This window comes from Carcharhinus amblyrhynchos, chromosome 1 (assembly GCF_965287045.1).
Source record: "Carcharhinus amblyrhynchos chromosome 1, sCarAmb.v2.hapA, whole genome shotgun sequence".
In the NCBI taxonomy this organism is placed as follows: domain Eukaryota; kingdom Metazoa; phylum Chordata; class Chondrichthyes; order Carcharhiniformes; family Carcharhinidae; genus Carcharhinus; species Carcharhinus amblyrhynchos.
Genome location: NC_137324.1, coordinates 62759448 through 62787426, shown reverse-complemented (window position 1 = coordinate 62787426; position 27979 = coordinate 62759448). Strand labels below are relative to the sequence as shown.

Sequence of the window (27979 nt, the reverse complement as noted above, 5' to 3'; positions counted from 1 at the left end):
TGCTCGTCCCAGTTAGAGCTGTAGAAGTGGCTCCCATGCTGAACTGAAGGTTGACAGCTGGGAAGTGAAGGTCCAATGCACTGATTTGAATGTATTGGAAATGCTCTTTGCAAACACCCTTTCAGAATAAGTCCTGTGAGCAAAAGCCTTTCACAAAGGCAAGGAAGCAGCTATGAGTTCTCAGTATTGAACAGATTTGCTTGTTCAGCTCTCTCATGTGTGATTTTCTTAGCAAGTTCTATGAAGCCTGGAAAATCTGTGCACCCAGAACTCAAGTTCAAATCCTGCTTTAATGAAATCGTCACGCATTATAGTTACCATCCCACTGGTCTCTCAGTGGTTTCTTAAGTTCAGTAGTTTATCCTAAGCCTAAAGGTGGAAGTCAGCAGCTTGCTGCCAGTTTTTGTACATGTTGATATTTTCAGCCTTTTGACCAATCACTAACCCCATTCCAGTTTTCCAATTAAAATTCCCCCCATAAGATTCAGTTTGAATGTCAAGTAAATGCACTGTTACAGTCCCTGGGTTAAGCTATCATTATAATAGGTACTCAGCAGTGTTAGCCTATTCCAGCACTGAGTCAATGTCATGTTCACCATGGCATGGTTTGATGTGTGCTTCTTAACCAATGAGGTCACTCTGTTTTCCTAGCCTGGTTAAATTCCTACATGTCTTCCCAAGCTGCATGATGTCATATTCATCTATGATTGCCCATGACAAAGTTCTCAAAGTCATGTAACGCTCAGGATCCTGATGTGTGAATTATTGTGCATCTAGACTTCAGCATTCTTCTCAGTGCTGATCTGACAGTAAATAGGAATTCATTTTGGGTAGTAGGATAAATTGAATGGTATCACACATTAGCTGTCTGTTATATACCCACCAGATATTCTGGTGTTGAATCTACGGACAGGACATACATATTTGATGTTTGAATTTCGCGGTGCTGCCCAGGAAGAATTTCTATCCCTAGTTATTAATTTATCATCCATTAAGATTGGTATCAATGCCTTTAGCTACGTAACTGGTCATTCTTCAGGCCAGTGTCTGGACAGTAAGGTGATATGCGCACACATACTTCCAGCAAGGTTAAATCTTGCCACTGAATTTTACTGTGACTCATCTATTTACTGATTATTGGTCAGTATTTATGATTAGATTGAGGCCCTGATAAGAAAGGAATTAAAGGCCCTCACGATCATGTTGAATTGGCTGTTCTTTATCTCAGCATACAGGAACAACCTTGGTGATGCTTTTCTTCCTGGTGAATGTGATGGTACGAAAAGCAAACGATGTATACGTCTCACCCCTGTGAAAGTGTTAGATGCTCCAGGGCTGAAGGATGATTACTGTAAGTATTCTTGCAGATTTCTGGGCTTTACAAACATTTTTACTTCCTTGAGAATCATATGTTTTTGAGATTAGCTTCTGTATATCCCTAGCCTCATTCACACCGATTTTATGACTAAATTGAAAGTAGAAAATGACTAGATTATTCTCTCTGGGGTTTGTTCAATTACAATATTAACCTGAATTAATATTGCTAGGGAAAATGAATGTGAATGCAATAATGATATTATTGAGGAACTTGATATTGATATCAGCATTTTCACAAATTAACAACAGGCTATTGTGCTGTATCAGAACTACAGTAAATTGGTAATTATCTGAACATAATGGTTCTGATATCATCAAGAAAGGAAGCAGTTGATATTAGATTGATCCAAAATGTGTTTGGTTATTTCAATTTTGTTGAAGTTTATTGAGTATAATATTATAAAATAACTTCGCGAAGCAAAACCTTTTTCTTATCGGATGTTAGTTCAAAATGTTTTGATTCTACCAAATAGATAATTCCATTGAGTGGAATGACCACTATTCCAAAGAACATTCAAATTAAACTTTACTATTGCCTAGAACCAAATGTAGGTTTAAAGACTTGAAGAATATTGGTATTTCTCTCTCTCTCTATGTAGTGTTCTCATAGACTAAAGATTGCCTTTCATGGTTCATTGTCACAAACCACACTGATGTTATCTGCAAGAGTGTCCTGACTCAAAATACCAGTTCATGGTGGTGTGCAGTTTTTTTAAAAATATTGTGAGGAGTCACGTTCAACCTCAGTGAGAAGCCAGTCCAGTCATTGTGTAAGCAATTATTAAAGAATATTTATTAATTTAGAACAGAAAATTATACAATGAAAAAGATTACAATACTCTAAGATACTTAAGTTTGTGAATAGCTAATTACACACACAATTTATACAGAAATTATCCCCTTGTTCCAAAATATATCTATAATCCCAGAACTCCCTAAGACTTCCCTTTTCAAACAACATCCAAAGTTATAAATCTGTAAGCCAAATCCAGCTTATCATTATCGTGCAATACAGAGCTGATGATCTAGTCTGGGAAATGTCTTTTCCTGGTCCAGCAAAAATATTAAAGATTCCTTGCAATGCCTTGGCTGTAAGACTTAGGTGCAACACTACAGCATCTTTGAGAATTAAAAGATGTTACAGGACCCCTTGGCTGTGAAATGAATCTCCTGGCTGTGAGCTGGCTGGAATGTGGAGGAGAATGCCATCACCAGCATGAGTTCAACCCCCATAATACATTTGCCTTTAAACAACTGTAAAAAGAATTTAAAAAGGCCTGAAAGGTAGAAATCTGCCTCATAAAACTGACTTCTGGCTGTGAGGTGTGGACTGCCAGCTGCTACCAAGGAGGAGTAACAGTTATACCGTTTGTCCTTTTTGTTATTTCAAACTTGAGTCAGCTGCTCTACATATCTTGAATTCTTTCCTTTTCTGGAGCTTAGCATTTCTACAGCCTGAATCACCCAGTCATTTAGATAAACTGTTTCTGTTTGTGGAGCTTAATATTTCTACAGCAGTCATCTAAGTAATCTGTTTCTACCACTAAAGCGATTCACACCTGATCATCTTTAGATGCTCTCATATCGTTGAAATGCCCTGATCACTTTTAGAGGCTTGCCTGTCCCTGAAAATGCTGCTATTACTGTTGTTAGGCAGATTTCTATCTTTCAGGCCTTTTTACATTCTTGTTATTGTTGCTGCTAGGGAAATCCTTGAAATTTATGCCATGTTATTATTGTGGGGCTAGGTGAGGAGACAGGCCCAAAAAACTACTTCAATTGGTATGGGGATTAAATCCATGCTTTTGGTGTCATTCTCCTCCATATTCTAGCTAACTGAGCACTCTGGCCCCTACATCTTGGGCGTGTGGTTATAAACACATTTAAATAACAATGAATAAATAATAATAACCTTAAATAGTTCAGTGGGAAGGACAGAGGTTGAATATTGAGCCTGTAGTTAGTTAATTGAGCTTCACACCAGTAGCAGTAAAGATCAGTCAAGGTCTGATTTCAATTCAGTCACCACTGCAGAGAAGTGTGTGTGTGTGTGTGTGTGTACATTATGTGAGGATGGTACCAAGTTGATCTGTGATGTCCTGTCTGTCAAATCCTCTTGCAACAGTCAACTTCAAGGCTGTTAGATGATGTATGGAGATGCAACTAATGATCATGGAATTGTGCATCAATAAACAATCCATACATCTACCGTCCTACATTTTATTGGTGCAAAATGAGTGTAGTCCTGGCAAGTTTACTGGAACTTGGATAATAGATCTGGGATCTTCTTCCTGCTCAAAATTCCAGTAGGATTTATTACCGGTCCTCAATGTATGTAAATAACATGATAACAAGGGCAAAAAGCTGCTAACTCATTGATTCAGTCATTAACACTAGAATTGCACCCAGCTTAACTCAAGCTTCTAGAAATTAAGATGGTCAGGTTACTTGCATGTCTTGTGAAACCAGGAAGTGGTTGAATTCACAAGCTTTGATGCACAAATTTTGTCCGAACTATCAGCTTTGACTACAGAGATTAGCAAAATATTTTTTTGGCTGGGTATGCAAGAAAGGCTTCTGCAAACTGACTTTTAGCCGTTCCAGACAGGTAAATCTCTTGCTGCCTACCTTGCCATGGAAGCCTTACCACGGGTTCATTACGTTCATTCTGTATCTGTTGTTTTTTTTTCTCTGTAAGCTGCAGAACTGCAAGTGACAAGTCTTGTGGCTAATTGTGTTCCTTGTGTGAGATAGTAATTGGAGGCAGGGAGATACCACAGGCTTTTGAGGCCTAGTTTTTGCTCACAAAAGTGGTTCATCTTTAGTGGTATTTGTCACCGTTTTAGAGAAATTAAAGCAATAATCTATTGTGTGATTATAAAATTCTTTGCTCAGTCTCCTTAATAGGATAAACTTTCTGACATTGTACTGTGATATGGCTGCTGAGAATGACAAAATAGTAACTACCCTTAATGTCCCAGAGCATTTTCTAATCCATTCTGCTCTGTATTCTAAGGCAGTAAGACATTTTAGTTTACAGTGTGTTTTCAACTTGCTCAAACTGCAGGCTGTGTTTATGTTTATATCTTGATTAACAAGTTGACAGGCTGGGTAACTGTCAGATTAGAATGTCTGGTTCCTGACCAGAAGACAATTTGAATCCCATTTTCAACTGGCTTTCATATTTTGGCTTTCCATCATAAGTTGTTTCATCCAGTTTACCTGGGCAAGAAGGGAAAATAGGACATGAAGGAATCCTTTAGAAAATTTTTAAAGAAAGTCTAATTAGCCAAAGAAGCCAATTGTTCTAGCTGGTGGCTGTCCCTCCATTCAAAGATAACATGTATCTTAGAATCATAGAATCCTGCAGTGCAGAAGGAGGCCATTTGGCTCATTGAGTCTGCACAATACTACCCCAGTCCTACCCCCATGTATTTACCCTGGCTAGTCCCCCTGACATTAACAAGCATTTAGCATGACCAATTCACCTAACCCACACATTTTTGGACTGTGGGAGGAAACCCATGCTGACATGGGGAGAATATGCAAACTCCACACAGACAGTGACCCAAGCTGGAAATCGAGCGTGGGTCCCTGGTGCTGTGAGGCAGCAGTGCTAAGCACTGTGCCACCGTGACACTCAAATGTACTCAAGGTTTTATTTTTCTGTCACGGGTTTTCATGTGGCTGAACTGGCTGATTCTCCCACAGATCTTTGGGCGCATGGGGCAGGAGGTCCCAGGAGTTTGTGGCACCTGAAGTGCAGGATTTGCTTCCTTTTCTTTCTGGATCTTCTAATGCTCTGCCTCATCATGAAGACATTGTCACTCAAAGCATGGTACAGCTTGATGGACAGGTTGTCACCATTTTGAGCGAGTGTTGCAAGCTCCTCCAAGTCATTTCATGCTAAAGGCACTATATGAAATGTAGTTTTTTGCTGTTATACTCATTCTGTATTAATTTTTTTAGACCTTAACTTGGTTGACTGGAACATTGCAAACCTGGTAGCCATTGCACTTTCCAATGCAGTGTACCTCTGGCACCCGGAGAAGGGAGTGCAGCAAACCATGAAGTTGGAATCAGGGTTCATCTCATCAGTCGCCTGGATTAAGGATAGAAACAACCTTGCAATTGGAACCAGTGCTGCAGATGTGCAGGTAAGAGGATGTTAATTATCATCTTTTCAGCTTGATTTGAGTAACCAAATAGATTATAGAAATTATTATTTGTCTAAATCAAATTCATTACACTTTAATGTCGCATGCAATAAATTCTGGCATTCTTCATTTGGCGTTAATAAGCTTTGCCGTTATAAAAGTGATAACATCTGCAATAAAGATTGTATAATCAGGAGAGGTGGAGCCTGCGTTTTTCATTCTGGTGTAAAGGTCACTCGAAGGGCATGATCTTACCGTCCATTCACGGCACACTGCCACTGTAGTGAAGGAAGAGAATTTGGTAGCAAGTCAAATCTCCATACGCTGCGGCAGGATAGGAAAATCCTGCTGGTGTAAATGATCAGAAAATTCCTGAAGGGAGAATTCTCTCCACTTGACTTTGGTCATCTGGCACTTGGAGCCATTTTTGGGATGGATAAAAGCAGTCCCAAACCAGGGTCTTTGCAGATTTTCAATGGGTCCTGAGTGGAGATCAGCCATCTCCAGGTTGCAGTGGACATTTCACCCTAAGCAGGCCTCTTCCCCTCAGTCCGCATCACAGGACTGCAGCTGGCAGTTCGCAGAAGTTGATGGATGGAATGTAATGGGACTATCAGAAGCAGGTTGGATGATTTAATCAGATGGAGCCAAAATCTTGCCAATGCCAGGTTGAGTTGAAGGAATTAAGTTGGCAGTGTTACAGTGGTGAGTCTGGCCAGAATCTCATTTCCATATATTTGTATGCCATGTAGACTTGATAATTTACAATTATGTGCGGGTTAGGTGGATTGGTCATGCTAAATTGCTCCTTAGTGTCAGGGGGACTAGCTAGGGTAAATGCATGGCATTATGAGTTAGGGCCTGGGTGGGATTGTGGTTGGTGCAGACTGGATGGGCCAAATGGCCTTCTTCTGCACTGTAGGATTCTATGATTTTGTACTCCAAATTGTAACACTTTCAGGGTTAAATCAGTGACAAATGTGCCACCTGATTTACAACTAGTTAAAGGTGGCATGCACCAGGTGAGATGGTTCATTCAGATCAGAGGTCTTTGTTGAACACTGAGGAATAGGAGTAGTCATTAACAACTAGGGTGAAGCAGTGTTGGGTTCTTGCATGTTGGGGTCAGGCCTGAACAGGAGCAAGAGCAGGGCTTACACATGGTGGAGTCAAAGTAACAGTGGGAGCAACAATGGAGCATCGACTGATTGAATGATTGGTGTGGAGGGGTGGAGTGTGGCAGAGGAGAAAGTAGTTTAAATAGAGCAGTTGTGGGAAAGCCCATCTTGAGAAAGGGCAGGTCAATGGTGTCTGAGGGCAAATTGAGGACCACAGAAGGCAGATTAAGAATGATGGAGGGAGGCTTATAAGAGGCAGGTCGAGGATGAGACATGAAAGATTAACAGTCACTCACTGGATCAAACATGACGGTGGGAGATTCAAGGGTTGTTGAGAGAAGGTGTAGTAGGATGACATTTGGAGATTAATAATTGTCATTGAAAATGTTGCATGCAAAAATTCAGATTGTGGTAAATTGGATACATTTTGATCACAATTTTTCCTTTAAATTCAAGTTGTGGGATGTTGAGACAATGAAGAAATTACGAAATATGCATAGCCATAGCTCCATGGTTGGTGCTCTGAGCTGGAATGACTACATTCTTAGCAGGTATGTCTTCAGTAATCTGGTTGCACAACCACCATCTAAACTTATATGTACTCACATGTTTCAAACATTTTAAATATTTTACAAAGTACTTATGTGTTCCTTAAACAGGTGTAAATTGACTGATGGCATTTTCTGGGTTTTTTACTGTATGTATTAGATTTCTATGTATTTCTTTGGATCGGGGGTATGGGTAGAAGGCAGAATCAGGGTAGTTTCTACTTTTGAGAAACAGTTTTGTTCAGATTGAAATAGTTACTGAGAGAACCTCATATTTAACCAATCCAGTGGGAAAAAGCAGAAACTGGAACTAAAATTTAAATTAAAACAATAAAAATTTATTTTGAGTTTGATGTTTTCTCCTTTTTACAAAACGTAGCTTTATGCTCTCCATGTTAAATATTGCATTGTTCAGAACCAATCTGAAAAGTGTAAGTAGAATTCCGCAGTCCTTCTGGGCACATCTTGTTTGTATAGATTTTATTGATTTGTGTTATTATTTTCACATAAATGGAAAGATTATTTTGACTTTCAAGCCCAGGATGCTTTGTGTGCTCTAACACCACCAGTCATAGCGGGCAGGCAAGTGTTTAAAATGCACCAAGCTACTTACTGTCCTGTTGAATTCACATAGGTCCCAATATTAATGCTGGTGTTGTGAAGCAAGCAGGAAGGTAGTGGGTTCAGATCAGGTTCTGATGATGCCATTGGGACCTGACTGCAGTATTAACCTCAGTCTTGCATGGTGAGGTCCTCTGGATCTCACTAACAAAACCTCCAGCAACCTCAGGCTTGCCCCTACCTCAGACCATCCTCAAACCCTCTCCCAAACAATTACCATAGTGTTGATGATCACTCTATTGGGCCATGTGTCAGACCTGTTCCTGTAATGTTTGACTGAAAGATTCATGGAGTTTGACCCAGGCCTGTGAAAGACTGTATAGTATAGTGAGGCCTGGGGCTGTAGTGATTATGTTAAACCACCCGTGGTTTATATGCAAGGACATAGTTTCTCATCATATCTCTGGTGAATACTGACTTCTAACCAAAATGAGATAACAAATTGTCTTGGTGCCAGATCGTTATGGATAATGGTTTCAAGTACTGGCTCATTAGGTCAGGGCTTGTTAGCATTCCAGTCCCCTCCTTGTCTCTGTGGCATCAGTCTGCCGCCTTCTATTGAATTGAGCATTAGGATGTTGTACCTTTTTTCTAATTAACCCAAAAATGTTTAAATCTTCCTTTTCAGATACAGTTCTGAAAATCTCTGCTAGGTCAGATAGCCAATAATACTTATAAATATGAGAAAAATACTGCAGATGCTGGAAATCTGAAATAAAAATAGAAAATGCTGGACAAACTGAACAGGTTTGGCAGCATCTGTAGAATGAGGAGCAGAGTTAACATTTCGGATCTAAATGACCCTTCTACATAACATAATTCCCAGTCCTCCATGAGAAACTCAGCCCAGAACAGGTGAATGAGTCTCTTGCTCTGTGAAGCCACTGGGGGCAGTACCATTTGGAATTAATAGGAAAAAGAGGAGAAAGAATTTGCAGTTTGCAAAGAGGAATCACATGGTGTTTGTAAGTTGCTGCTGTATCAATCTTATTACAAAGAACAAAATCAGCCTGGGAAACAGGCCCTTCGGCCCAACGAGCCTGCGCTGCCATCTCAACACCACCAGTCCCCCTCTCTGCCCATGACCCCTATCTAATGTCTTATGGCCATCCAGATTGAGGGAAACTGATTTAGGGACAATTTATTCCTGCCAGTCAGCCTAACAGCACATCTTTGGGGTGTGGGAGGAAACCGGAGCACCCGGAGAAAACCCATGCAAGCACGGGGAGAATGCGCAAACTCCCACAGACACCGGCCCAAATCCGTGTGTCTGCACAGCAATCAGCGATAGTCACTGAGCTGTCGTCTTGCCCAGTATCTTGTCCAGTTTAGGCACACACTAATGACATGAAGCGCTAGGCCAATCTCGAACAACCAAGAGCAGCCCCAGTACGACCCATCGCGTGTATGCCCCTCGTTGGACACGAGGTGGACCGACTTAAAACCTGTGAATGAAAAGAGCAAAAACATTATTATCATACTATACCCATTTACATTACCAGGGACACCCCAATGCTAATGACCCTTATTTAAAACAATCTCCTATATCCACCCATCTCCAACTCAGTCATGTGCCTGTCTAAGTTACTCTTAAAGGACTCTAGCGTGTTTGCCTCCACCACCTTACTTGGCCATACCCCCACTACCCTCTGTGTGAAAAACCTCCCTCTAATATCTGTGTTGTACCTCTCCCCCCTCACCTTAAGTCCATAGCCCCTTGTCCTACGTGTCTCTATTATAGGAAATAGCTTACCTCTGTTTACTCTATCTATATCCTTCATAATCTTATATACCTCTATTAGATCCCCGCTCAGTCAGCGTCTTTCAAGTCACCATAAACTTTATTTCAAGTCTCCAATGTCTTGACAGCTCCGTTTTTTCCTTTCGCCTGCCAAGTGGCCATCAGCCTTGAGGAACATATCAGGAAGATGCAAAGATTCTTAATTTTGAGTGGCACAGTGGTTGGCACTGCTGCCTCACAGTGCCAGAGGTCTGGGTTTGAATTTGGCTTGGGTCACTGTGTGGAGTTTGCATGTTCTCCTGTGTGGGTTCCCTCCAGGTGTTCCGGTTTCCTCTCTTAGCCCAACGATGGGCACAGTAAGAAATTCTTACTGTATCCACCCCAGTCCAATGCCGGCATCATAGTCTAAAGATGTGTAGGTTAGGTGGATTGGCCATGGTAAATGTGCGAGTTATGGAGAAAGGGTGGGGATGGGGCTGGGTAAAATGTTCTTTCGGAGATTCGCTGCAGGCTCGATGGGCTGAATGGTATCTTTACGCACTGTTGGGTTTCTATAGTTCTGTGGAATGCATTGTGTTCTGGGATGGGGCATCCAATGGGCGCTCCTGATCAAGTTGCGCTGCACTCATATGTCGGACTGATTTGAGGTTTGCTGGAAATGGAATTTCACATTTTGTAAATAACTGCCGAAGTTTGTCGATATAGGAATCAAAATGTGTTATGTATATTTCCATCTGTTTGCTTTCTGCAGTGGCTCCCGATTTGGCACAATTCACCATCATGATGTAAGAATTGCACAGCACCATGTTGGAACACTCTGTGGTCACAATTCCCAAGTATGTAGCCTCAAATGGTCACCAGATGGTGGGCTCCTTGCTAGTGGTGGCAATGATGGTCGGCTGAATGTCTGGCTCAATGATCCAGGAGCCAACATTAACAGCAAAGCAGACATAACCATTAATAACCACCAGTCAGCTGTAAAGGTGAGTATTGTTTAACTGTGAACAATGTTGCAATGCATGTTTTCTGTCTTGTGCTACCACTCAGTTTAAAACATTAATACATATCAAATTTTCTCATATGGTTGGGTGGTATAGTCGTTTAACCGCACAGCTTTTTTAGCTCTGGGACTTGGAATTAAATCTACCCAACCTGATACGTTGAGCGTATTATCTGCATGTTCTTTGTAAGTATTCCATGTTCCTCATGTGGATGATTGTCTGGGGCTACACTGATCATGTAAATGAGAGGTGATCTTCTAAGATCCTGAGAAGACTTGCCAGGGTGGATCCTAAAAGGATGTTTCCCCACATGGGAGAGCCTAGAACTAGGGTACACTTTTAAAAATAAGGGGTATCTATTTAACATGGGGTGAGGTGACATTCTTACTGTCAGAGGTTGTGAGTCTGTGGATCTCTCCTCCTCAGAGAGCAGTGGAGGCAGGGGCATTGAATATTTCTAAGGCTTAGTTATATAGATTCTTGAGCAACAAGGGTGTCAAAGGGTAAATGGGGGAGAAAAGGAAAGTGTGAAACCAGCCATGATCTTTTTGAATTGCCAGCAGGTTCAAGGGGCCAATTGGTCTATTCCTGCTCCTAAACATATAACCAAACATACAAACATATGAATTATGTTAAGTATGAATTTGAACTGAGCAGTAAATCTCAGCTGCCAGTGCTATGCAAAATGAACCAGAATGTGAAGTTTAGGCTGAATTCAATTTCAGGTGGAGTTTAGCCTTCAATGGAGTTACTTTGCTTTATTTTATTTATTAGTCCCACATGTAGGCTTACATTAACAATGCAGTGAAGTTAGTGTGAAAATCCCCTAGCCGCCACACTCTGGTGCCTGTTCGGGTACACTGACGCACAATTCAGCAAGAAAATGAAAATGAGAAAAGAGGAGACAGATTCAGTAGCACAGCCAAGGATCATTTATTTTAGCATCTAGCTACAACACTAACTGGAAGCTTCTCCAAGGAATCGCAAACCGTGAGGACTTTGTCTTGACTGCAGAAGCGTAATACAATACACAACCAGAATTCACAGATCTGAGACTTGCTGGCTAAACCAATCCCAGTCCACCTCCCAAGAGGAGTAAATTCAAAGCTCCAATAAACCCTGAGCTCCCACCGGAGTCTCCTCAGAGAAACTTCATCTCCAGTCTCCGCTGTCAGCTCTTGTTCCACACCCACTTCAGTCCCCAATAGCTTCTATTCATAGCTTCTATTCCTATCCATCAGGCGGTTTGCAAATCAGCAAATGCTGACCTTTAGTCCATCTCCATCAGGTTTCTGTGATTCTCGGAAACCATGAGATGCATCAATTGGTTCTGGAATTTCTCAAACTTCTTGACATCCTGAGCTTGGTCTGTCTTGTACTGCAGGCACACAACATCAACATTCTCATACAACACACATTCTCTCTTTCACCTTCTTCTGTTGGGAAAAAGATAGAAAAGTCTGAGGTCATGTACCAACTGACTCAAGAACAGCTTCTTCCCTGCTGCTATCAGACTTTTGATTGGACTTGCCTTGCATTAAGTTGATCTTTCTCTATACCCTAGCTATGACTGCAACACTACTCTTCTCTATGAATGGTATGCCTTGTCTGTGTGTAAAAAAAAAACTGTTTCACTGTATGTTAATACATGTGACAATAATAAATGAAATCAAAACATCATCAGTCACTTTCATGGAGAGAAGCCCAGCACAGTGCCGATACTTAATGACCATGTGAACCTTCATGGTTTCGGTCAGGCAGAGTTTCTCTGCCACTTTGACAAATTTCCCCCAGTTCTGGATGTAAGTCATTGTCACTGAAACAGGCCTCACTGCGCAAGTGCCCAGCACTGAGAGGAACAACTAATCGCACACCATGTACTAAATAACTTCTGTATTGCATACTATATTCTGCCTTTATCGAATGAGGTTATCAGAAAGGATGAAACTAGCTCCTTTACAGTAGTTTAACATTTTCCCATATATATTCAAAGGTTCTAAAGTTGACAATTGGAAACATTAGAACCATAGAAAATTACAGTTCAGAAACAGACCTCTTGGCCCTTCTTGTCTGTGCCGAACCATATTTTGCCTAGTCCCACTGACCTGCACTTGGACCATATCCCTCCACACCTCTCTCATCCATGAACCCGTCCAAGTTTTTCTTAAATGTTAGAAGTGACCCCGCATTTACCACTTTATCCAGCAGCTCATTTCACACTCCCGCCACTCTCTGCATGAAGAATCCCCCCCCCTAATATTCCCTTTAAACTTTTCTCCTTTCACCCTTAACCCATGCCCTCTGGCTTTTTTCTCCCCTAGCCTCAGTGGAAAAAGCCTGCTTGCATTCACTCTATCAATACCCATCAAAATCTTATACACTGTTATCAAATCTCCCCTCATTCTTCTACGCTCCGGGGAATAAAGTCCTAACCTATTCAATCTCTCTCTGTAACTCAGCTTTTCAAGTTCCAGCAACATCCTCGTGAACCTTCTCTGCACTCTTTCAACCTTTGTATACATCCTTCCTGTAACTAGGTGACCAAAACTGTACACAATACTCTAAATTCGGCCTCACCAATGCCTTATATAACCTTACCATTATACTCCAACTTTTATTCTCAACATTGCTGGGGAAAATCACAGGGAGTGGCATCAGACCTGAGGAAATTAGGAATTGAACTAAAACATACATGTAATATTTAAACCTTACCACCCAACCTCTAGAAACACCTTCCTAGTGAAAAGATGATTTCCTATTCCACCTAAACAGGCAGAAAGACATTCTAGAAAGTAGCTTTATGTACTGGATGCTAAATTAACACATTGTGAAATGACCAGGTTAAAATGGATCATTGAGACAAAGATCCAGTATCATAGTTCTGATATTATAAATGTTTCTATATCCAATTGCAAGAAAAGGTAGTCATTTGACAAAGCATTGAATTTCCTTTTCAATAGGCCATGAACTGGTGCCCTTGGCAATCTGGAATTCTTGCAGTTGGGGGAGGAATGAAAGATGGCCATCTGCGCATATGGGATACAAAGAGTGGGAGCTGCATTCGAAACGTGGACACAAAATCACAAGTAAGACAATAAGATAATGTACAACAGGACCATAACATTAATGTATTTAATGATTTAATGATTGTGTTTTGCGATTGGGAGAATCTGAAGTGTTGTTAATTGATTTTGCTCTGAAATTAACTAGTGAGGACACAAGACAGTTTTATTTCTGGACATCAAGAAATCTGTGGCTTCTTAATGCATCTCTTTCAGAGAGTTTGAACTCTTTATATTATGTTTCAAGTCAGAAATGTTCTGGCCTCTTCCAGTTAGGTACCATGATCTGCTGCCTTGTCTGGCTGCTTGATGCATAGAATCATGATGTTAAAGATTGACTAGTGTGCAGTGAAGTAGCCTGTTCTTGAGGTGTGCATACTACACTACCCTTTTTAAGACAGCATTCTAACTTCTATGTATATATTGCACAGGATTTATGGTCATCGCTATCTAATTGAGTTGACCTCTGAAAGTCTAATGTGAATGCCTGTCCTCATCAAATCTTTTATCTTTGCTGCAACAACAGCTGACCTCCTACATGTGGACATTTCCCCTATATTTTTACACTTCACCGGCCAGCATAAATGATTGATTGAGTCATGAGCCATTTTGAAATTATTGGTCTGCTTGAGTAGGTTTTGAGGTTTGTATATATGTAACTGTGTGAATGCATTTAATGGTTGATCATGTGTACGAGAAATGTCTTTGAATTTTTCCTATTTACAAGCAGAGCCCATTATGTGCATATAAAAATGAACTGGCGATATTTGGTAATTACATAAATTGTAATATTTATTTAGAAATAAATATTTCTATTTATTTGGCTCCTTCTCTGAATAGTTATATTTTAATATTAAATATCAATTTAATTGTGGTACCAAATTGGAAGCGGCCGGAACATTTTTGATAATTTAACACAATTGTACTGTAAATATTAATGTTACGATCCCAGCTAATGTTACTACTGGGCAATCCGGTCCCAGAATGAAACCCAACTTGATAGATCTTACCTTTTACTTTTTGTTTAGAGATGTGGATGAACAGAGTCGCATGACGGCCGATGAATTTTTAACAAAACAATAAACATTGATTAAACAAGAAAAGATTAACTATAATACTTCAATCTAGTTTAACTAGATTAACTATAAAACTTCAATCTAGTTATATTTTCATAGATAAACACAGATTTGTAAGTTTACAAGTTTCAAAGTAAATCTTATACTCCAATATTCATAATGAGTACACAGTCCATTCAAACCAATAGGTGAACTGTGTGTGGTCAGACACACCCCACACTCTGAAACCAACTGCAGATGCCACCCAAAGTAACTTCTGTGGATTTCTCATCAAATGCCCCAGATGCTTACACTGTCAGTCAACTGATTTCATTGGAACTCTGACTTGCACACGAGGGTCTCCAAACTCCACTCTTGAAGAACATGTTTGGAATCTTCTCCCAAACAATGCTTTCTTTCCGATGCCATCACCAAGAATCCGCATCAAGAATTTTCAACCTCTCCTTTCCGTATTCTTGTGCCCTGGAACATCCTGTGCATTCAATTTCCACACAATCTCTCGGGTACCCAGCCACGTTAACTGAACACCACTACTTCATAGATTGTACTAAGGTGTCAACAACCTTTTTCACATCAGATGCTTGGCTCTTGCGATCTGCCATCTCCAGGTCTGCACCTTGCAGCCCTGTCTTCAACTGGGAGCCTCTCTCTGTCCCTTTCTTTAACTTTAGTGAAAAGTATGTTGTTCAGTTCTTTGTCCCTTTGACTTCAGTCTTTCAGGGATTTTCTTCTTCTCAGTTCCTGGCTTCGAATAGTTTTTAGCTCTTGGCTCTTGTATTCTGTCCCTCTGTATTGTCCCACCTGTGCTGGCGGTTTCTGTAGAAAGCTTCTTGCGTCTGGATTGCCTGGTTCCAACTGAACTCAAATGTTTTTGCTTTTCAGTATGGCCTCTAGCTGCTAAGCAACAACTTAGCTTTTTACAGCTCGCAACTGTTTTTCCATCATAAAACCTCAATTACAAGGGACGCAGAGTTTAAAGTGAAATGAACATATATAGACTTGTAGGCACCTTTGTTTAACATGAAGCTAAACTAAAATTTTAACCATTTCTAGCACCCAAATACAGAAACAAATTAAGCTTGCTTAAACTTATACCTTATTTCTAATGCACAAAACCCGAATATGAATCACTTAAACTTTCTCTCTTTCCCAACATCTCCTCCTTTGGGAAAAAAGAAAACTTCGCAACTGTGAAGATTTCTTTACAATGGCATTATTTCTGCTCCATACAAACTCAACATTATGAATGTCTAATAAAATAACTTATTACATCATACAAGTAAATGTATCTTATTTCACAATTCCACATGTCATACCAAAACAAAGTCAATAAATGTTACAAGATTATCAGAACTGATGGCATCATCATAACACAAGTCCTGCATTTCTTTCCTCCTCATTCCCAGTTTTTAACTCAGCAAAGAAAGGTTTTTTTTAGATCTACAGTCTAATTGTCCTTTCTTTAACTGTAGGCATAGTTCCATCTTCAAGTTCATTTTCTGAGCTCAGATGCGGTAAACCATCATTTTGATTTAGCAAAGTTATAGAATCATGCAGTGCAGAAGAGACCCTTCAGCCCATTGAGTCCACACCAAAAAAAAGAAACACCTGAACTCCCACCTAATCCCATCGTCCAGCACTTGGCCCATAGCCCTGAATGTTATGAGGTGCCAAGTGCTCATCCAGATACCTTTTTTAAAGGATATGAGGCAACCGGCTTCCATCACCCTCCCAGGCAGCACGTTCCAGACCATCACCGCCCTCTGATTAAAAACATTTTTCCTCACATCCCCACTACATCTCCTGCGCCTCACCTTGAACCTATGTCCCCCCATGACTGACCCTTCAACTAAGGAGAACAGCTGCTCCTTATCCATTGTGTCATGATGTCTCTTCGTGGGAGACACAGTAGCGCAGTGGCTAGCACTGCTGCTTCACAGCTCCAGGGATCTGGGTTCGATTCCTGGCTTGGGTCACTGACTGTGTGGAGTTTGCACATTCTCCTCGTGTCTGCGTGGGTTTCCTCCAGGTACTCCAGTTTACTCCCACAACCCAAAGATGTGCGGGTTAGGTTGATTGGCCATGCTAAAAATTTGCCCATTAATGTCCTGAGATGCGTAGGTTAGAGGGATTAGTGGGTAAAATATGTAGGGATATGGGGGTAGGGCCTGGGTGGGATTGTGTTTGGTGTAGACTCGATGGGCCGAAGGGCCTCTTTTTGCACTAAAGTCAGAAAAAAATAATCTTGTACACCTCAATCAGGTCGTCCCTCAGACTTTGCTCCAACAAAACAACCCAAGCCTATGCAACCTCTCTTCTTAACTTAAATGTTCCATCCCAGACAGCATCCTGGTGAATCTCCTCTGCACCCCCTCCAGTGCAATCGTATCCTTCCGATAACATGGCAGCCAGAACTACACACAGTACTCTAGCTGTGGCCTCATCAAAGTTCTACACAACTCCAGCATGACTTTCCTGCTTTTGTAATCTACGCCTCCTTTGATAAAGGCAATTATCCCATATATCTTTTTCACCACCGTACTAACATGCCCTTCTGCCTAACACATCAAGATCTCTTTGTTCCACAGAATATCCTTGGGTCCTACCATTCATTGAACACTTTCTTGTCAAATTACTCCTCCAAAGTGTATCACCTCACACTTTTCAGGATTAAATTCCATCTGACACTTATCTGCCCATTTGACCATTCTGTCTACATCTTCTTGTAACCCAAGACACTTCACCTCGTTGTTAACTGCCTGGTCAATCTTACTAATCCTATCCCCCATATCTATCATTGTCATTTATATAAATGATGAATAATAGGGGTCCAACACCACTGTGGTACACCACTGGACACTGGCTTCCAGTCACTAAAGCAACCTTTTATCATCACCTTCTGTCTCGTACAACTGAGCCAATTTTGAATCCATTTTATCAAATTACCCTGCATCCCATGTGAATTTACCTTCTTTGTAAGTCTCCCATGTGGGACCTTGTCAAAGGCTTTGCTGAAATCCATATAAACTACATCAACTGCACTACAACTACATTTTGCCTATGCACCTGATCACCTCCTCAAAAAATTCAATCAAATTTGTTAGGTATGACCTCCCTCTACGAAGCCTTACTGACCATCCCTGATCAGGTTTTGCCTCTCCAAGTGGTGATAGGTGTTCTCCTTCAAAAGTTTCTCTAACAGTTTCTCTATCGTTGATGTGAGATTCCCTGGTCTGTAGTTCCCTGGTTTATCTCTACAACCCTTCTTGAATAGCGAAACCACATTAGCTGTTCTCCAGTCGATTGGCATCTCTCCTGTGGCCAGAGAGAAATTCAAAATTTGGGTCAGAATCCCTGCAATATCCTTCCTTGCTTCCCGTAGCAGCCTAGGGCACAATTCATCTGGACCTGGAGATGTATCCACTTTTAAAGCTGCCAACACCTCCAATACTTAGTCGTTCCTTATGTCAATTTCCTCATGAACCTCACCATCTTGCTCCCTGAATTCTATACCATCTTGGGTGAAAACGAATGTGAAGTATTCATTCAACACTCTACCAATGTCCTCTAGCTCCACCCACAGATTGCCACCTTAATGTGCCCTATTCTTTCCTCTTCCCATTGATATAGAATATCTTTTACGAACCAGAGCTTTCTCATAACCCCCGGTTTGCTTTCCTAATTGCCTTCTGAAGCTCCACCTTGCAATTTCTATGCCACACTAATCCCTCCACTGATTTGCTCCCCTTATATTTTTTAAAAGCCTTTCTTTTCCTTCTCATTGTATCCTGAATATTTTTGGTCATCCATGGTTCTCTGGGCTCCTCAATATCCCTCTGCCTATCTGGGTGTCTATAATAAATACCCAACAATGTGGCTGCCCCTATATATTCCTAAGCTCTACCCACAAAGCTTCATTCGATGCCCCCTCCAAGCTATCATCTCTCCTTATTGACTCCTTAACTAATAATGCAATGCCTCCTCCTCTTCTACCTGCTCGCCTGAAAATTCTATGACATTTTTGTCAGCTAATATCTTTTTTAGCTGATTCAGGGATGATATTAAGATGCTTCTTATGTTCCCTCAGAAATATTCCTGCTTGGTGTGTTCTTTGAACCTTTCATGATCTTGTTTTTTCTTCCAAATCCCATTTTGAACAGCTCTGTTCCATTACTCTTTGAGCATCAATTACTTTCTCTGAAGTATCACAGTTTGTTCTAACCCTTCAAAGTTTTGCATAATTTTTGACTTATCTCTGTCCAGTTCTCAACAGATTTTGATGGTCATTTGCAAACTGTCCACTTGCCTATCTTCCAACTAATACATTTTGTGTTTTATCATTGGGATAGCCCCTGTAAGTGAGGGTCTCTGGTCAGTTACCTAGAGAAATAATTTTGTAATTTAATTTTTTGTTGACTCTTCATGATTTCCAAATTTTCGGGGACTTCAGTTGTTTCCCACTGTCCATTACTGATATATGAACCTCAGTAAGGTTATTTGGATCAGATTTTTGTTCAACTGGATTAGAATTAGGCATTGAGTTTTTATACACAGGAGCAACTTTGGAACTGTGACACTCTATACCACCCTTATTCTCTTTCATTTACTCCAGTTTTCTTCCAAGTTCTTGAACCTTATTGCTTTTTTCGTAACAAAGTTTTATTTAGTTTGGTTTTTAATTCTGCATTTGACTAATTATTCCGATTTACCATCAATTCCTTTTCTATTCAAGACATTTTCCATGAATCTTCATAGAGAAATCGGATTTTTGAAATTCATCAGATTTTAACCAAAAGTTGTGCTTTAAGTTTCTTTAAAAGTTTATCAATTAAGTTCATGTACTCAGTCAAGTGTTTGACATTCTGTGATTGATTCTCCGTAGTTCTTGCCAATTCTCTTTTTTTCAGTAGCAAATTCATCTTTTGTACATGAAAGTTGGCTTTTCACATTAATCAGGTTTGGTAAATACCCCCATTTTTTTGAACGTACTTAGCAAAACGAACCTCCGACACTCTGTGTATTGCTGAGTGCCTCACTGTGATCCACTCTGGTAAGCAATAGGCAGGGCCTATTTCCATCTGAGACTGGCAGCATAGTGCTGAGTGGGCCACTGCGCATGTGCCGATCTGTCCATGCAGAGATCAGCGCATGCACATTGGCCCGCCCTCCCATCAATGGCCACGCTGGTCTCTGATCACTGGCCTGTTTCACAGACCCCCTGATCACTGGCCTTCCTGAAACCCCCACCACCGATCACTGGCCTACCGGACCTCCCGGGTCAGCCCCGATCGCCTCCTGCCTCCCTCTCTCATCGATCCCAGTGCAGAGTGGTAGCAAGGCCTCCCACTCCACTGATCGGACCCCCCAGTATGCCCCACCCACTTAGCACTGCCCAGTGGGTAGTGCCAGGGTGCCACGCTAGCATTACTGGGGTGGCACTCACCAAGGTGCATCTTCCCCCTTGCCACTGGCCTCCTGGGGGTGGGGAGGCCTCAGTAGCCTCTGTCCTCACCAGCGGGGTGAGGATGCCTGTCCCCCATTTGTGGGGAGCAGTCATAAACCCCGTTGGAGGGAACTGCTCCTGGTGGGGCCGGCGGGGGGGGCGAATCTAGTGGGCCCAGACACTACCATCCCAGGCCCGCTAATCATATGAAAATTGTTATTTCCATATGATAATCAGCTCCATGCCAATTTCTGACATGGAACTGATTGTGCTTAAAAAAAAAAGTGCTTGTGAGACTCATGACTGGTGTTCAGCTAGCCTTGCTAAAGGCCCGCCACTGGTGTCTCATGGCCCATTGTGCTGCTCGAGCTCATTTTTGTCCATAGTAGCTTTCAAGAGTTTGTAAGATCAACATGATCAATTGTCTGCTGTGATATAGTGTCACCATATTACTGTCTTCACTAGCCAAATGATTACCCAGAATAAATACAACTCCTTCAATAGGTGATTTAGGGATAATTCCACCATAACAATACAACTTACAAAGTCAATTCTTAAATTAACTTTACATAAAGAAATATTTTAATAAATTTCTTCGATATCCCTGATTAATGCTTTTTCCTTCACAAAACTATCTGGAACACAAATCACATCATCAACCACCATCAATGATTGATCTGACCCTGTTCCTCTGAAAAGTTTAATTTGTTTATTTATTTTGTTGGAGGGGTAAGGGGACACTTCTCCCTTTGAAATAAAGTATCCAAAACCTTGACTAGCTTGACTTCCTTCGAAGATAGTTCAGAGAATTCTTCTTTAAGTATCTTGAACCATACTCTCCTTTCTCATAGATTCTGAGGGAACAGAATTAATCTGTACAAATGCTACAGTTTCAAAATGACTTCCTTTTCTGATGTTACCTTTCCTCTTGACTGCACTTGGTCTCCACTTTAGTTTCCAGCAATCTGCCTGAATGTGTCCCACCTCAGGCCTTTGAATCGCACTTTCACCCTCAGCACTTTCCTTTCTGATCTGAGGTGAAATTTCTTGACCATTCCCAACTGTCTCTTTGCTTCCTTGGCTACTTGTTTTCCTTTCATTTTCCCATTTTCTATCTTTCTTAGATTTATGGTGTTATCTGGAAATTCAACACTTTGACTAGTATATTATTGCTCTTTTATCAAGGCGCATTTCTCTGTGTAATGAACATAAGACAGAAAGTTGACTCCCGAATATACTTTAAGAAACTTTTGTCTTTATTACAATACTTTTGGTACCAAACTTTGACAAAACACCTTTGTTAAATGAAACTCCCTTTACTACAACTAAGCACTACTCTAACACATTTATCTGAGGCCTGAATGCTACCTGTGAGGTTAAACTAGCTGGGCTTGCTCCACTGGGCATGAATCCTTGTCTTGGGCCTTTGCTGAGTTCCAAATTCAGGATTTTCCTTGTTATGAAAATTTGTCTTGGTTCTTCGCTGATTCTTCACTGGATCCTTGTTGCACCTCTGCACTGACACTGAGTCTTCCCCCCCCCCCCACCCCATGGGATTTCTAGGATTCCTCTTTTATCCTCCTTTTGGCACTTTTCCAGAAGTTTCCCTGCAGCCAGCCAATGGGATTACAAATATGGAAGACGCCAGGAGTACCTGTGGATGCACGGAGCGCATGTAGCCCCTCCATATATGGAAATATGGTACTGGTTTGTCTGATAAAGCATCCATAACATTGTCCTTATTTGGTTGGGGAGGGAGCCTCAGGCAAAGCACACAGGGCTTGCCCAGCTTGCCTTGTCCTGAGCCAGTTCAATTTGGCTTGTCCTAATTCCCATCAGGCCTGGCTGCTCTGGCTGTTGGCCTCCTGACCACAATGAGGATGATGAAAAAAGTTTGGGTCTAAGGACCAGTTCATAATCAATGCCCTCTCTGCTGCCTGTCTAGCCATTTTAACCCTCTGTTCCACAGCATGGCTCCTAACTACTGAAGGAAGTGAATCTTTAAATTCCCCCAAGAGCGCTACTTCCTTAAAAGCTCTGTATGTATATTTGGCATCTTTTCAATATGGCACCCAGCTATGATGGTGGGATGAGTTCAGTCAAACTTGCCCCTCAATGGAATCATTGCTCCCGGTTGCATAATTGATGAAGTCAGGAAAGGCATGACATGATTTCCCATTAGCCTCCATAGCAGGAAGCTCTCCACATCCTTGCTCCCACCACAGTACTTAGTTCTCGATCAGGGAATTCCACCCACTGTGATCAGACTCATCACCACGTTAGTTTTATGCTGAAGGTTGATTTCAAGCCATTTCTGCTGCCCTCAGTCAGATATGTGAGTTGAGCAAACATGGATGTATCAATCACTTCAGCCCTTTGTTGGGGCAACAAATTTGTCACCTTTTCAGATGAAGGCAAGGTAAAGGCTCAGCACATCAGTGAAAGGATTAGATTACTGTATTGGAAATACAAGGTGTGAAGAAAGATCAAGGGTGAAACTTTCTGACCATTCCTGCCAGCAAGATCTTCTGCCAAGGGTGCCATGGTTTCATGGCAGCGAGAGGTGCATTAAATGGGAAACCCCGTTGGCAATGGTGGAACCAGGAGATCCCACCATCAGCACCCATCAATGGTGGGTGCTCTCCCACCGCCGTGTAATATGTGGCGATTGCATGATAATCCCTGCCCCAAGTATTTTCCCTGTGGTTTCTGTGCGACTATTGTCCAAGTAATGGATTGTTTTGAGGTTGACGCAAAATGTTTTTGAAAGTTTTACAGGCAGTGTGAAGACTCCAGTGTTTAACCCAACAAATTTCCACTGCCATTTCAATCAGACTCTCCAGCAGAAACTGCTTGCAATTTTCAATTGACCCCTTGGCCTGAAAATTGGCCTAAATCAGCGACACATCTCTGACTGCTAAAAGTTCCCTAATGACAGAGAGAGGAAATTTCCTGGCTGCCACATATTTAAAAAAAGCACCCAATGCTGATACCAACTGATATTTTATTGTGGTTTCAGATTTGTTCATTGCTCTGGTTATCACAATACAAGGAGTTAGTAACTGGCCATGGCTACCCCAAGCATCAGATTTCTGTCTGGAATTACCCATCTCTTATGAAGTCAGCTGACCTGAAAGGTACGACTTGACGATCGTGCAGATTTCATAAAAATATAAATATATCAAGAATCTCACTGACAGATTGTTTTATGTTGAATGGTGAAGCTTCATTTTCCAAATCCTCACTCATGGCAAAGTATCATGGTGGCACGGTAGCACAGTGGTTAGCACTTCTGCTTCGCAGCTCCGGGGACCTGGATTGGATTCCTGGCTCAGATCACTGTCTGTGTGGAGTTTGCACATTCTCCTCGTGTCTGCGTGGGTTTCCTCCGGGTGCTCCGGTTTCCCCTCTCAGTCCAAAGATGTGCAGGTTAGGTGGATTGGCCATGCTAAATTGCCCCGCAGTGTTAAGGGAACGAGCTAGGGTAAATGCATGGGGTTGTGCCGATAGGGGCTGGATGGGATTTTGTTGGTGCAGACTCGATGGGCCGAATAGCCTCCTCCTGCACTGTAGGATTCTATGATTAGAAGCAGTTCAGAGAAGATTTACTAGACTAATATCCAGAATGGGCAGGTTGGATACTGATAAGAACTCGAAATAACACCCTTTGTTTGTTCAGATAAAAGTCTTTTTAAAATTAATTTACAGGAGGATGGGGACATCACTGGCTGGCCAGTATTTATTGCCCATCCCTAGTTGTGCTTGAGGAAGTGGTGGTGAGTTGCCTTCTTGAAATGCTGCAGTCCCTGTGGCATAGGCACACCCAAAATGCTCTATCCCTCTCACCACATTGTATTTCAGAACATTTACCACAATACTGACAATGTTTACTAGAGTCTGCAGTCACTTTGGGTGCTAAATACCACTATCTGTTATACAAATTTGATGAAAGTTAGTTATGACAGGACCTGTGAAAATGCTACACAGTTATTAAAGTATAATATATTGGCCTTCATAGTGAGAGATTTTGAGTACAGGAGCAGGGTGTGTTGTTGCAGTTATACAGGGCCTTGGTGAGGCCATACCTAGAATATTGTGTGCAGTTTTGGTCTCCTTTTCTGAGGAAAGATGTTCATGCTCTCGAGGGAATGCAGCAAAGGTTTACCAAGCTGACTCTGGGAATGGTGGACTGATCTATGAGGAGAGATTGACCAGGTTAGGATCAGTGGAATTCACTACCACAGAAAGCAGTGGAGGCCAGAATGTTGTGTGATTTCAAGAAGGAATTAGATATCCTGCCCACACAGTTGGTCCTTCCGGTAGGAGCTATAGGCTGTGAATTAGGATAGCCATTTCTGACTCTCCTTCATGACTGCAGTGCAAGACTCCACTGTTTTATCCTTTTTATTAAAGAAATTATCAAAGATTTTAAAGCATATTGTGGGAATGTCCTGTGCAGATGGTCAGTGTTAAACACTATTTAATCTCATTTAGCTTGGCTCTGGCATTAGTCCAGACAAACCATTCATCATGATGTTTCAGGTATGATGTTTCTGGCTTCTATGGTGATACGTATTGTGATAAAGTCCATTTCCCCTCAGCTGTTGTTGCTGTTTATATAGTGATTGCTGTCTGGGTCATTAGCTCTGATGGCCTCCCAGTTTCTTTAATTGGATTGACTGATGGTCACTGTTTTGAGATGGAAATGTCCTAGTGTTTTGGTTTCGGTATTGACATGTTTTGAAGATTAACCCCTTCCGGTACAGTAAAGGTTTGGCCTGTTTGTAATATTAATGTCCATGAAGTTTTGTAGATTTTATATTTAATCAAAGTCCAGCTAAAGAACTTCTGATCTTGCACCCACCCCTGGCAAAATTGGGGGACGTGGATAGACATTTCATCTCCTTCCCACCCTCATTATGTCCCAGCTTCCTGGCTCATCCCCAAGAGCCGTGTAAAATCCTTTGCCTTTCATTATTTATTTTCCACCATTATCTCCCATACCCCCACCTTTGCCTCTCTCTTCTTTGAGACTTGGCCTGAATTGTTCACTCCCAGGTTGGGGCTGCAGAGTTGGGACAATTGCTGTCTCTACAAATTTGACTTGGGATAAAGTGCTCCAAAAGATTCCCATCTTCTAGTTTTCACTTCTGATTCAGAGTATTATCCTGAAATGTCCAGACTATTTTTGTGCATTCCCAGTATTTTCTATTATGCCATATGCTCCTTTGGACTACCTGAGAACTTAGAAAAGGTACGGGAGCCATTAAATGCTATTTTTATTAGCATTTAGATGTCAGTCAACAAAAGTCCATAAGTAGATGCAAACACATCATGCCTGCAGCCAAAGTGGTTTGAGCTTCTTAATTGAGCTAATTTTGAAAACTCCCTCAGGGAAATTGTGCTTGACAAATCTTCTGGAATTTTTTGAGGATGTGTCCAGTAGAGTGGACAATGGTGAACCACTGGATGTTGTGTATCTGAACTCTCAAAAGGCCTTTGAGGTCCCACTCAAGAGATTAGTGAATAAAATTAAAGCTCATGGTATTGGGTGTGATGTATTGACATGGATGGAGACAGAACTGGTGGGCAGATAGGAAGCAGAGGGTCAGAATAAACATGTCCTTTTCAGAGTGGCAGGCAGTGACTTGTGGGTATCGCAGGGTTCAGTGCTGGGACCCCAGCTATTCACAATATACATTAATGATTTGGACGAAGGAATTGAATGTAATATGTCCAGATTTGCAGATGATACCAACCTGGGTGGCAGTGTGTGCTGTGAGGATGAGGCTTAAGAGGCAGCAGGGTGACTTGGACAGGCTGACCAAGGGGAAATACTTGGCAAATGCAATACAATATGGATAAATGTGAGATTATCCACTTTGGTGGCAAAAACAGGAAGGAAGGTTATTATCTGAATAGTGGCAGTTTAGGAAAAGGGGAAGTGCAACGTGACCTGGGTGTCAGGATGGAACAGTCACTGAAGGTTGGCATGGAGGTACAGCAGGCAGTGAGGAAAGGTAATGGCATGCTGGCCTTCATAACAAGAGGATTTGAGTATTTAAGAAGTGGTCTTGCTGCAGTTATGCAGGACGTTGATGAGGCCACACCTTGAGTATTGTCTGCAGTTTTAGTCCGCTGGTCTGAGGAAGGACATCTTACTATTGAAGGAGTCCAGTGAAGTTTCACCTAACTGATTCCTGGATGTGAGGACTGACATATGAAGAGAGACTGGATTGACTGGACTTGTACTCACTGGAATTTAAAAGAATGAGAGGGGATCTCTTAGAAACATGTAAAATCCTGATGGGACTGGACAGGCTAGATGCAGGAAAAATATTCTTTGTGCTGGGAAATCCAGAACCAGGGGTCAGAGTCTAAGAGTAAAGGGTAAGCCATTCAGAACTGTGTTGAGGGAGCTGGACATGGCCCTTATGGCTAAAGAGATCAAGGGGCATGGAGAGAAAGTGGGAGTGGGATACTGAGTGCATGACCAGCCATGATTATAATGAATGGTGTTGCAGGCTCAGAGGCTGGATGACCTACTCCTACATTTAATTTCTCTGTTTAATGCATTTCATTCTACATAATCTCATTTTGCAGGTCACAGAGGGAGGGTTCTGCATCTGGCATTAAGTCCCGATGGCAACATTGTGTTTTCAGCAGCAGCTGATGAAACAGTTTGTTTATGGAGCTGTCTCACTGTCAGTGAGCAGACGCTGGATGTAAAATGGACTTTGTAATGCAAACCATCAAACCTGAGGATTCGCAATATTGACTGTCGAAAGCAAGGTACTTATTCCAAAAAAAAACCTTTTGAAATGCTGGAATAGTCATTACTGTTCCAAAATATGTTGTTTATGAAATCTGTCATTCTTGATTCTTTGAAAGAATAGTTGTGAAACTTGTAAAGATGTTCCAAGAGATTTGAGTGTAGTTGTGCATGGAACATAGGACGTGAGCATACAGATACACAAGCCTTTAAGGCAGTGGCATGGTTAGCCTTTATTGCAAAGGGATTGGAGTACAGGAATAAAGAAATCTTACTATAATTGTGTAGGGTTTTGGTGAGATCATGCCAGAAATGCTGGTCACGATTCTCCCATCACGACCCACAATTTTTCTGGTGGGTTGTAGTGGGAAATGCGCGTCACCAGCCACGTTCTGGGATTTGCGCACGTACTGGAAATGCATGCGCATCTTTCAGAGCCGGTGAACAGTCACCAGTCAGATCATGCTGGAAACCAGCGGGAAGGCAGGTAAGAAATTTGAATTTTTAAAAATATGTTTTAAATGTTGTTTAAATCTAATTATCAGGAATTTACCGGTCCCGATTGAATCTCCCACCCGTCAGGAGTACTTAATTCCGGTGGAGTTTAGTTTAGCTCCCCATGTTTAGGGAATCAGTGAGAACTCCCACCGGAATGAAGGGGGGGGGGGAAATTGGGGCCCCCCAGGGGGTCGGGCTGTGGAAGGTAGTGCCCCCAGGCATGGACACACTGACAGTGCCAGCCTGTGCCTTCTGGCACTGCCCAAGACACAAAGTGCCCATATCCAGGGGACACCTTGGCACTTCCCACCAAGCATGGGACAGTGCCAAGGGGGCAGGGGCCGATTGTAGGTGGGGTCTAGGGGCAATCGGTGGGGCTGGGGGTCCCGCTGCCACTCTGCAGACAGGTTTGGGATGGAGAGAGGGCAGTGATTGGGGTGGGCCTTCTAGGGGTGGGGTTAGCAGGGGGGAGGGGGGGCTGCTGGGATGGGCTGATCGCCACTGCTGTGGGGGTGGGGGGGTTGGGCTAGACATCGGGGCACTCTGGGAAGCGGGGTTCAGGGCT

The 27979-nt window shown here is 41.9% G+C and overlaps 1 protein-coding gene across 1 annotated transcript; it reads left to right on the top strand.

The window, feature by feature from the left end:
• The first annotated feature begins 1200 nt into the window (after nucleotides 1–1200).
• On the top strand, nucleotides 1201–26887 carry LOC145344029 (cell division cycle protein 20 homolog). Its single transcript, XM_080191204.1, has 7 exons — nucleotides 1201–1351; nucleotides 5347–5534; nucleotides 7109–7203; nucleotides 10314–10545; nucleotides 13524–13649; nucleotides 23164–23281; nucleotides 26748–26887. Exons 1-7 carry the CDS (start codon nucleotides 1201–1203, stop codon nucleotides 26885–26887), a joined length of 1050 nt encoding a protein of 349 aa, XP_080047330.1.
• Nucleotides 26888–27979: the final 1092 nt, after the last annotated feature.

Excerpts from the sequence above, each read along its gene's own strand:
- LOC145344029 (XM_080191204.1), top strand. The coding sequence starts at position 1,201 with ATGTTGAATTGGCTGTTCTTTATCTCAGCATACAGGAACAACCTTGGT. Across the intron at positions 5,535-7,108 it reads CCAGTGCTGCAGATGTGCAG|TTGTGGGATGTTGAGACAAT; the intron begins GTAAGAGGATGT and ends TTTAAATTCAAG. Across the intron at positions 13,650-23,163 it reads ACGTGGACACAAAATCACAA|ATTTGTTCATTGCTCTGGTT; the intron begins GTAAGACAATAA and ends TTGTGGTTTCAG.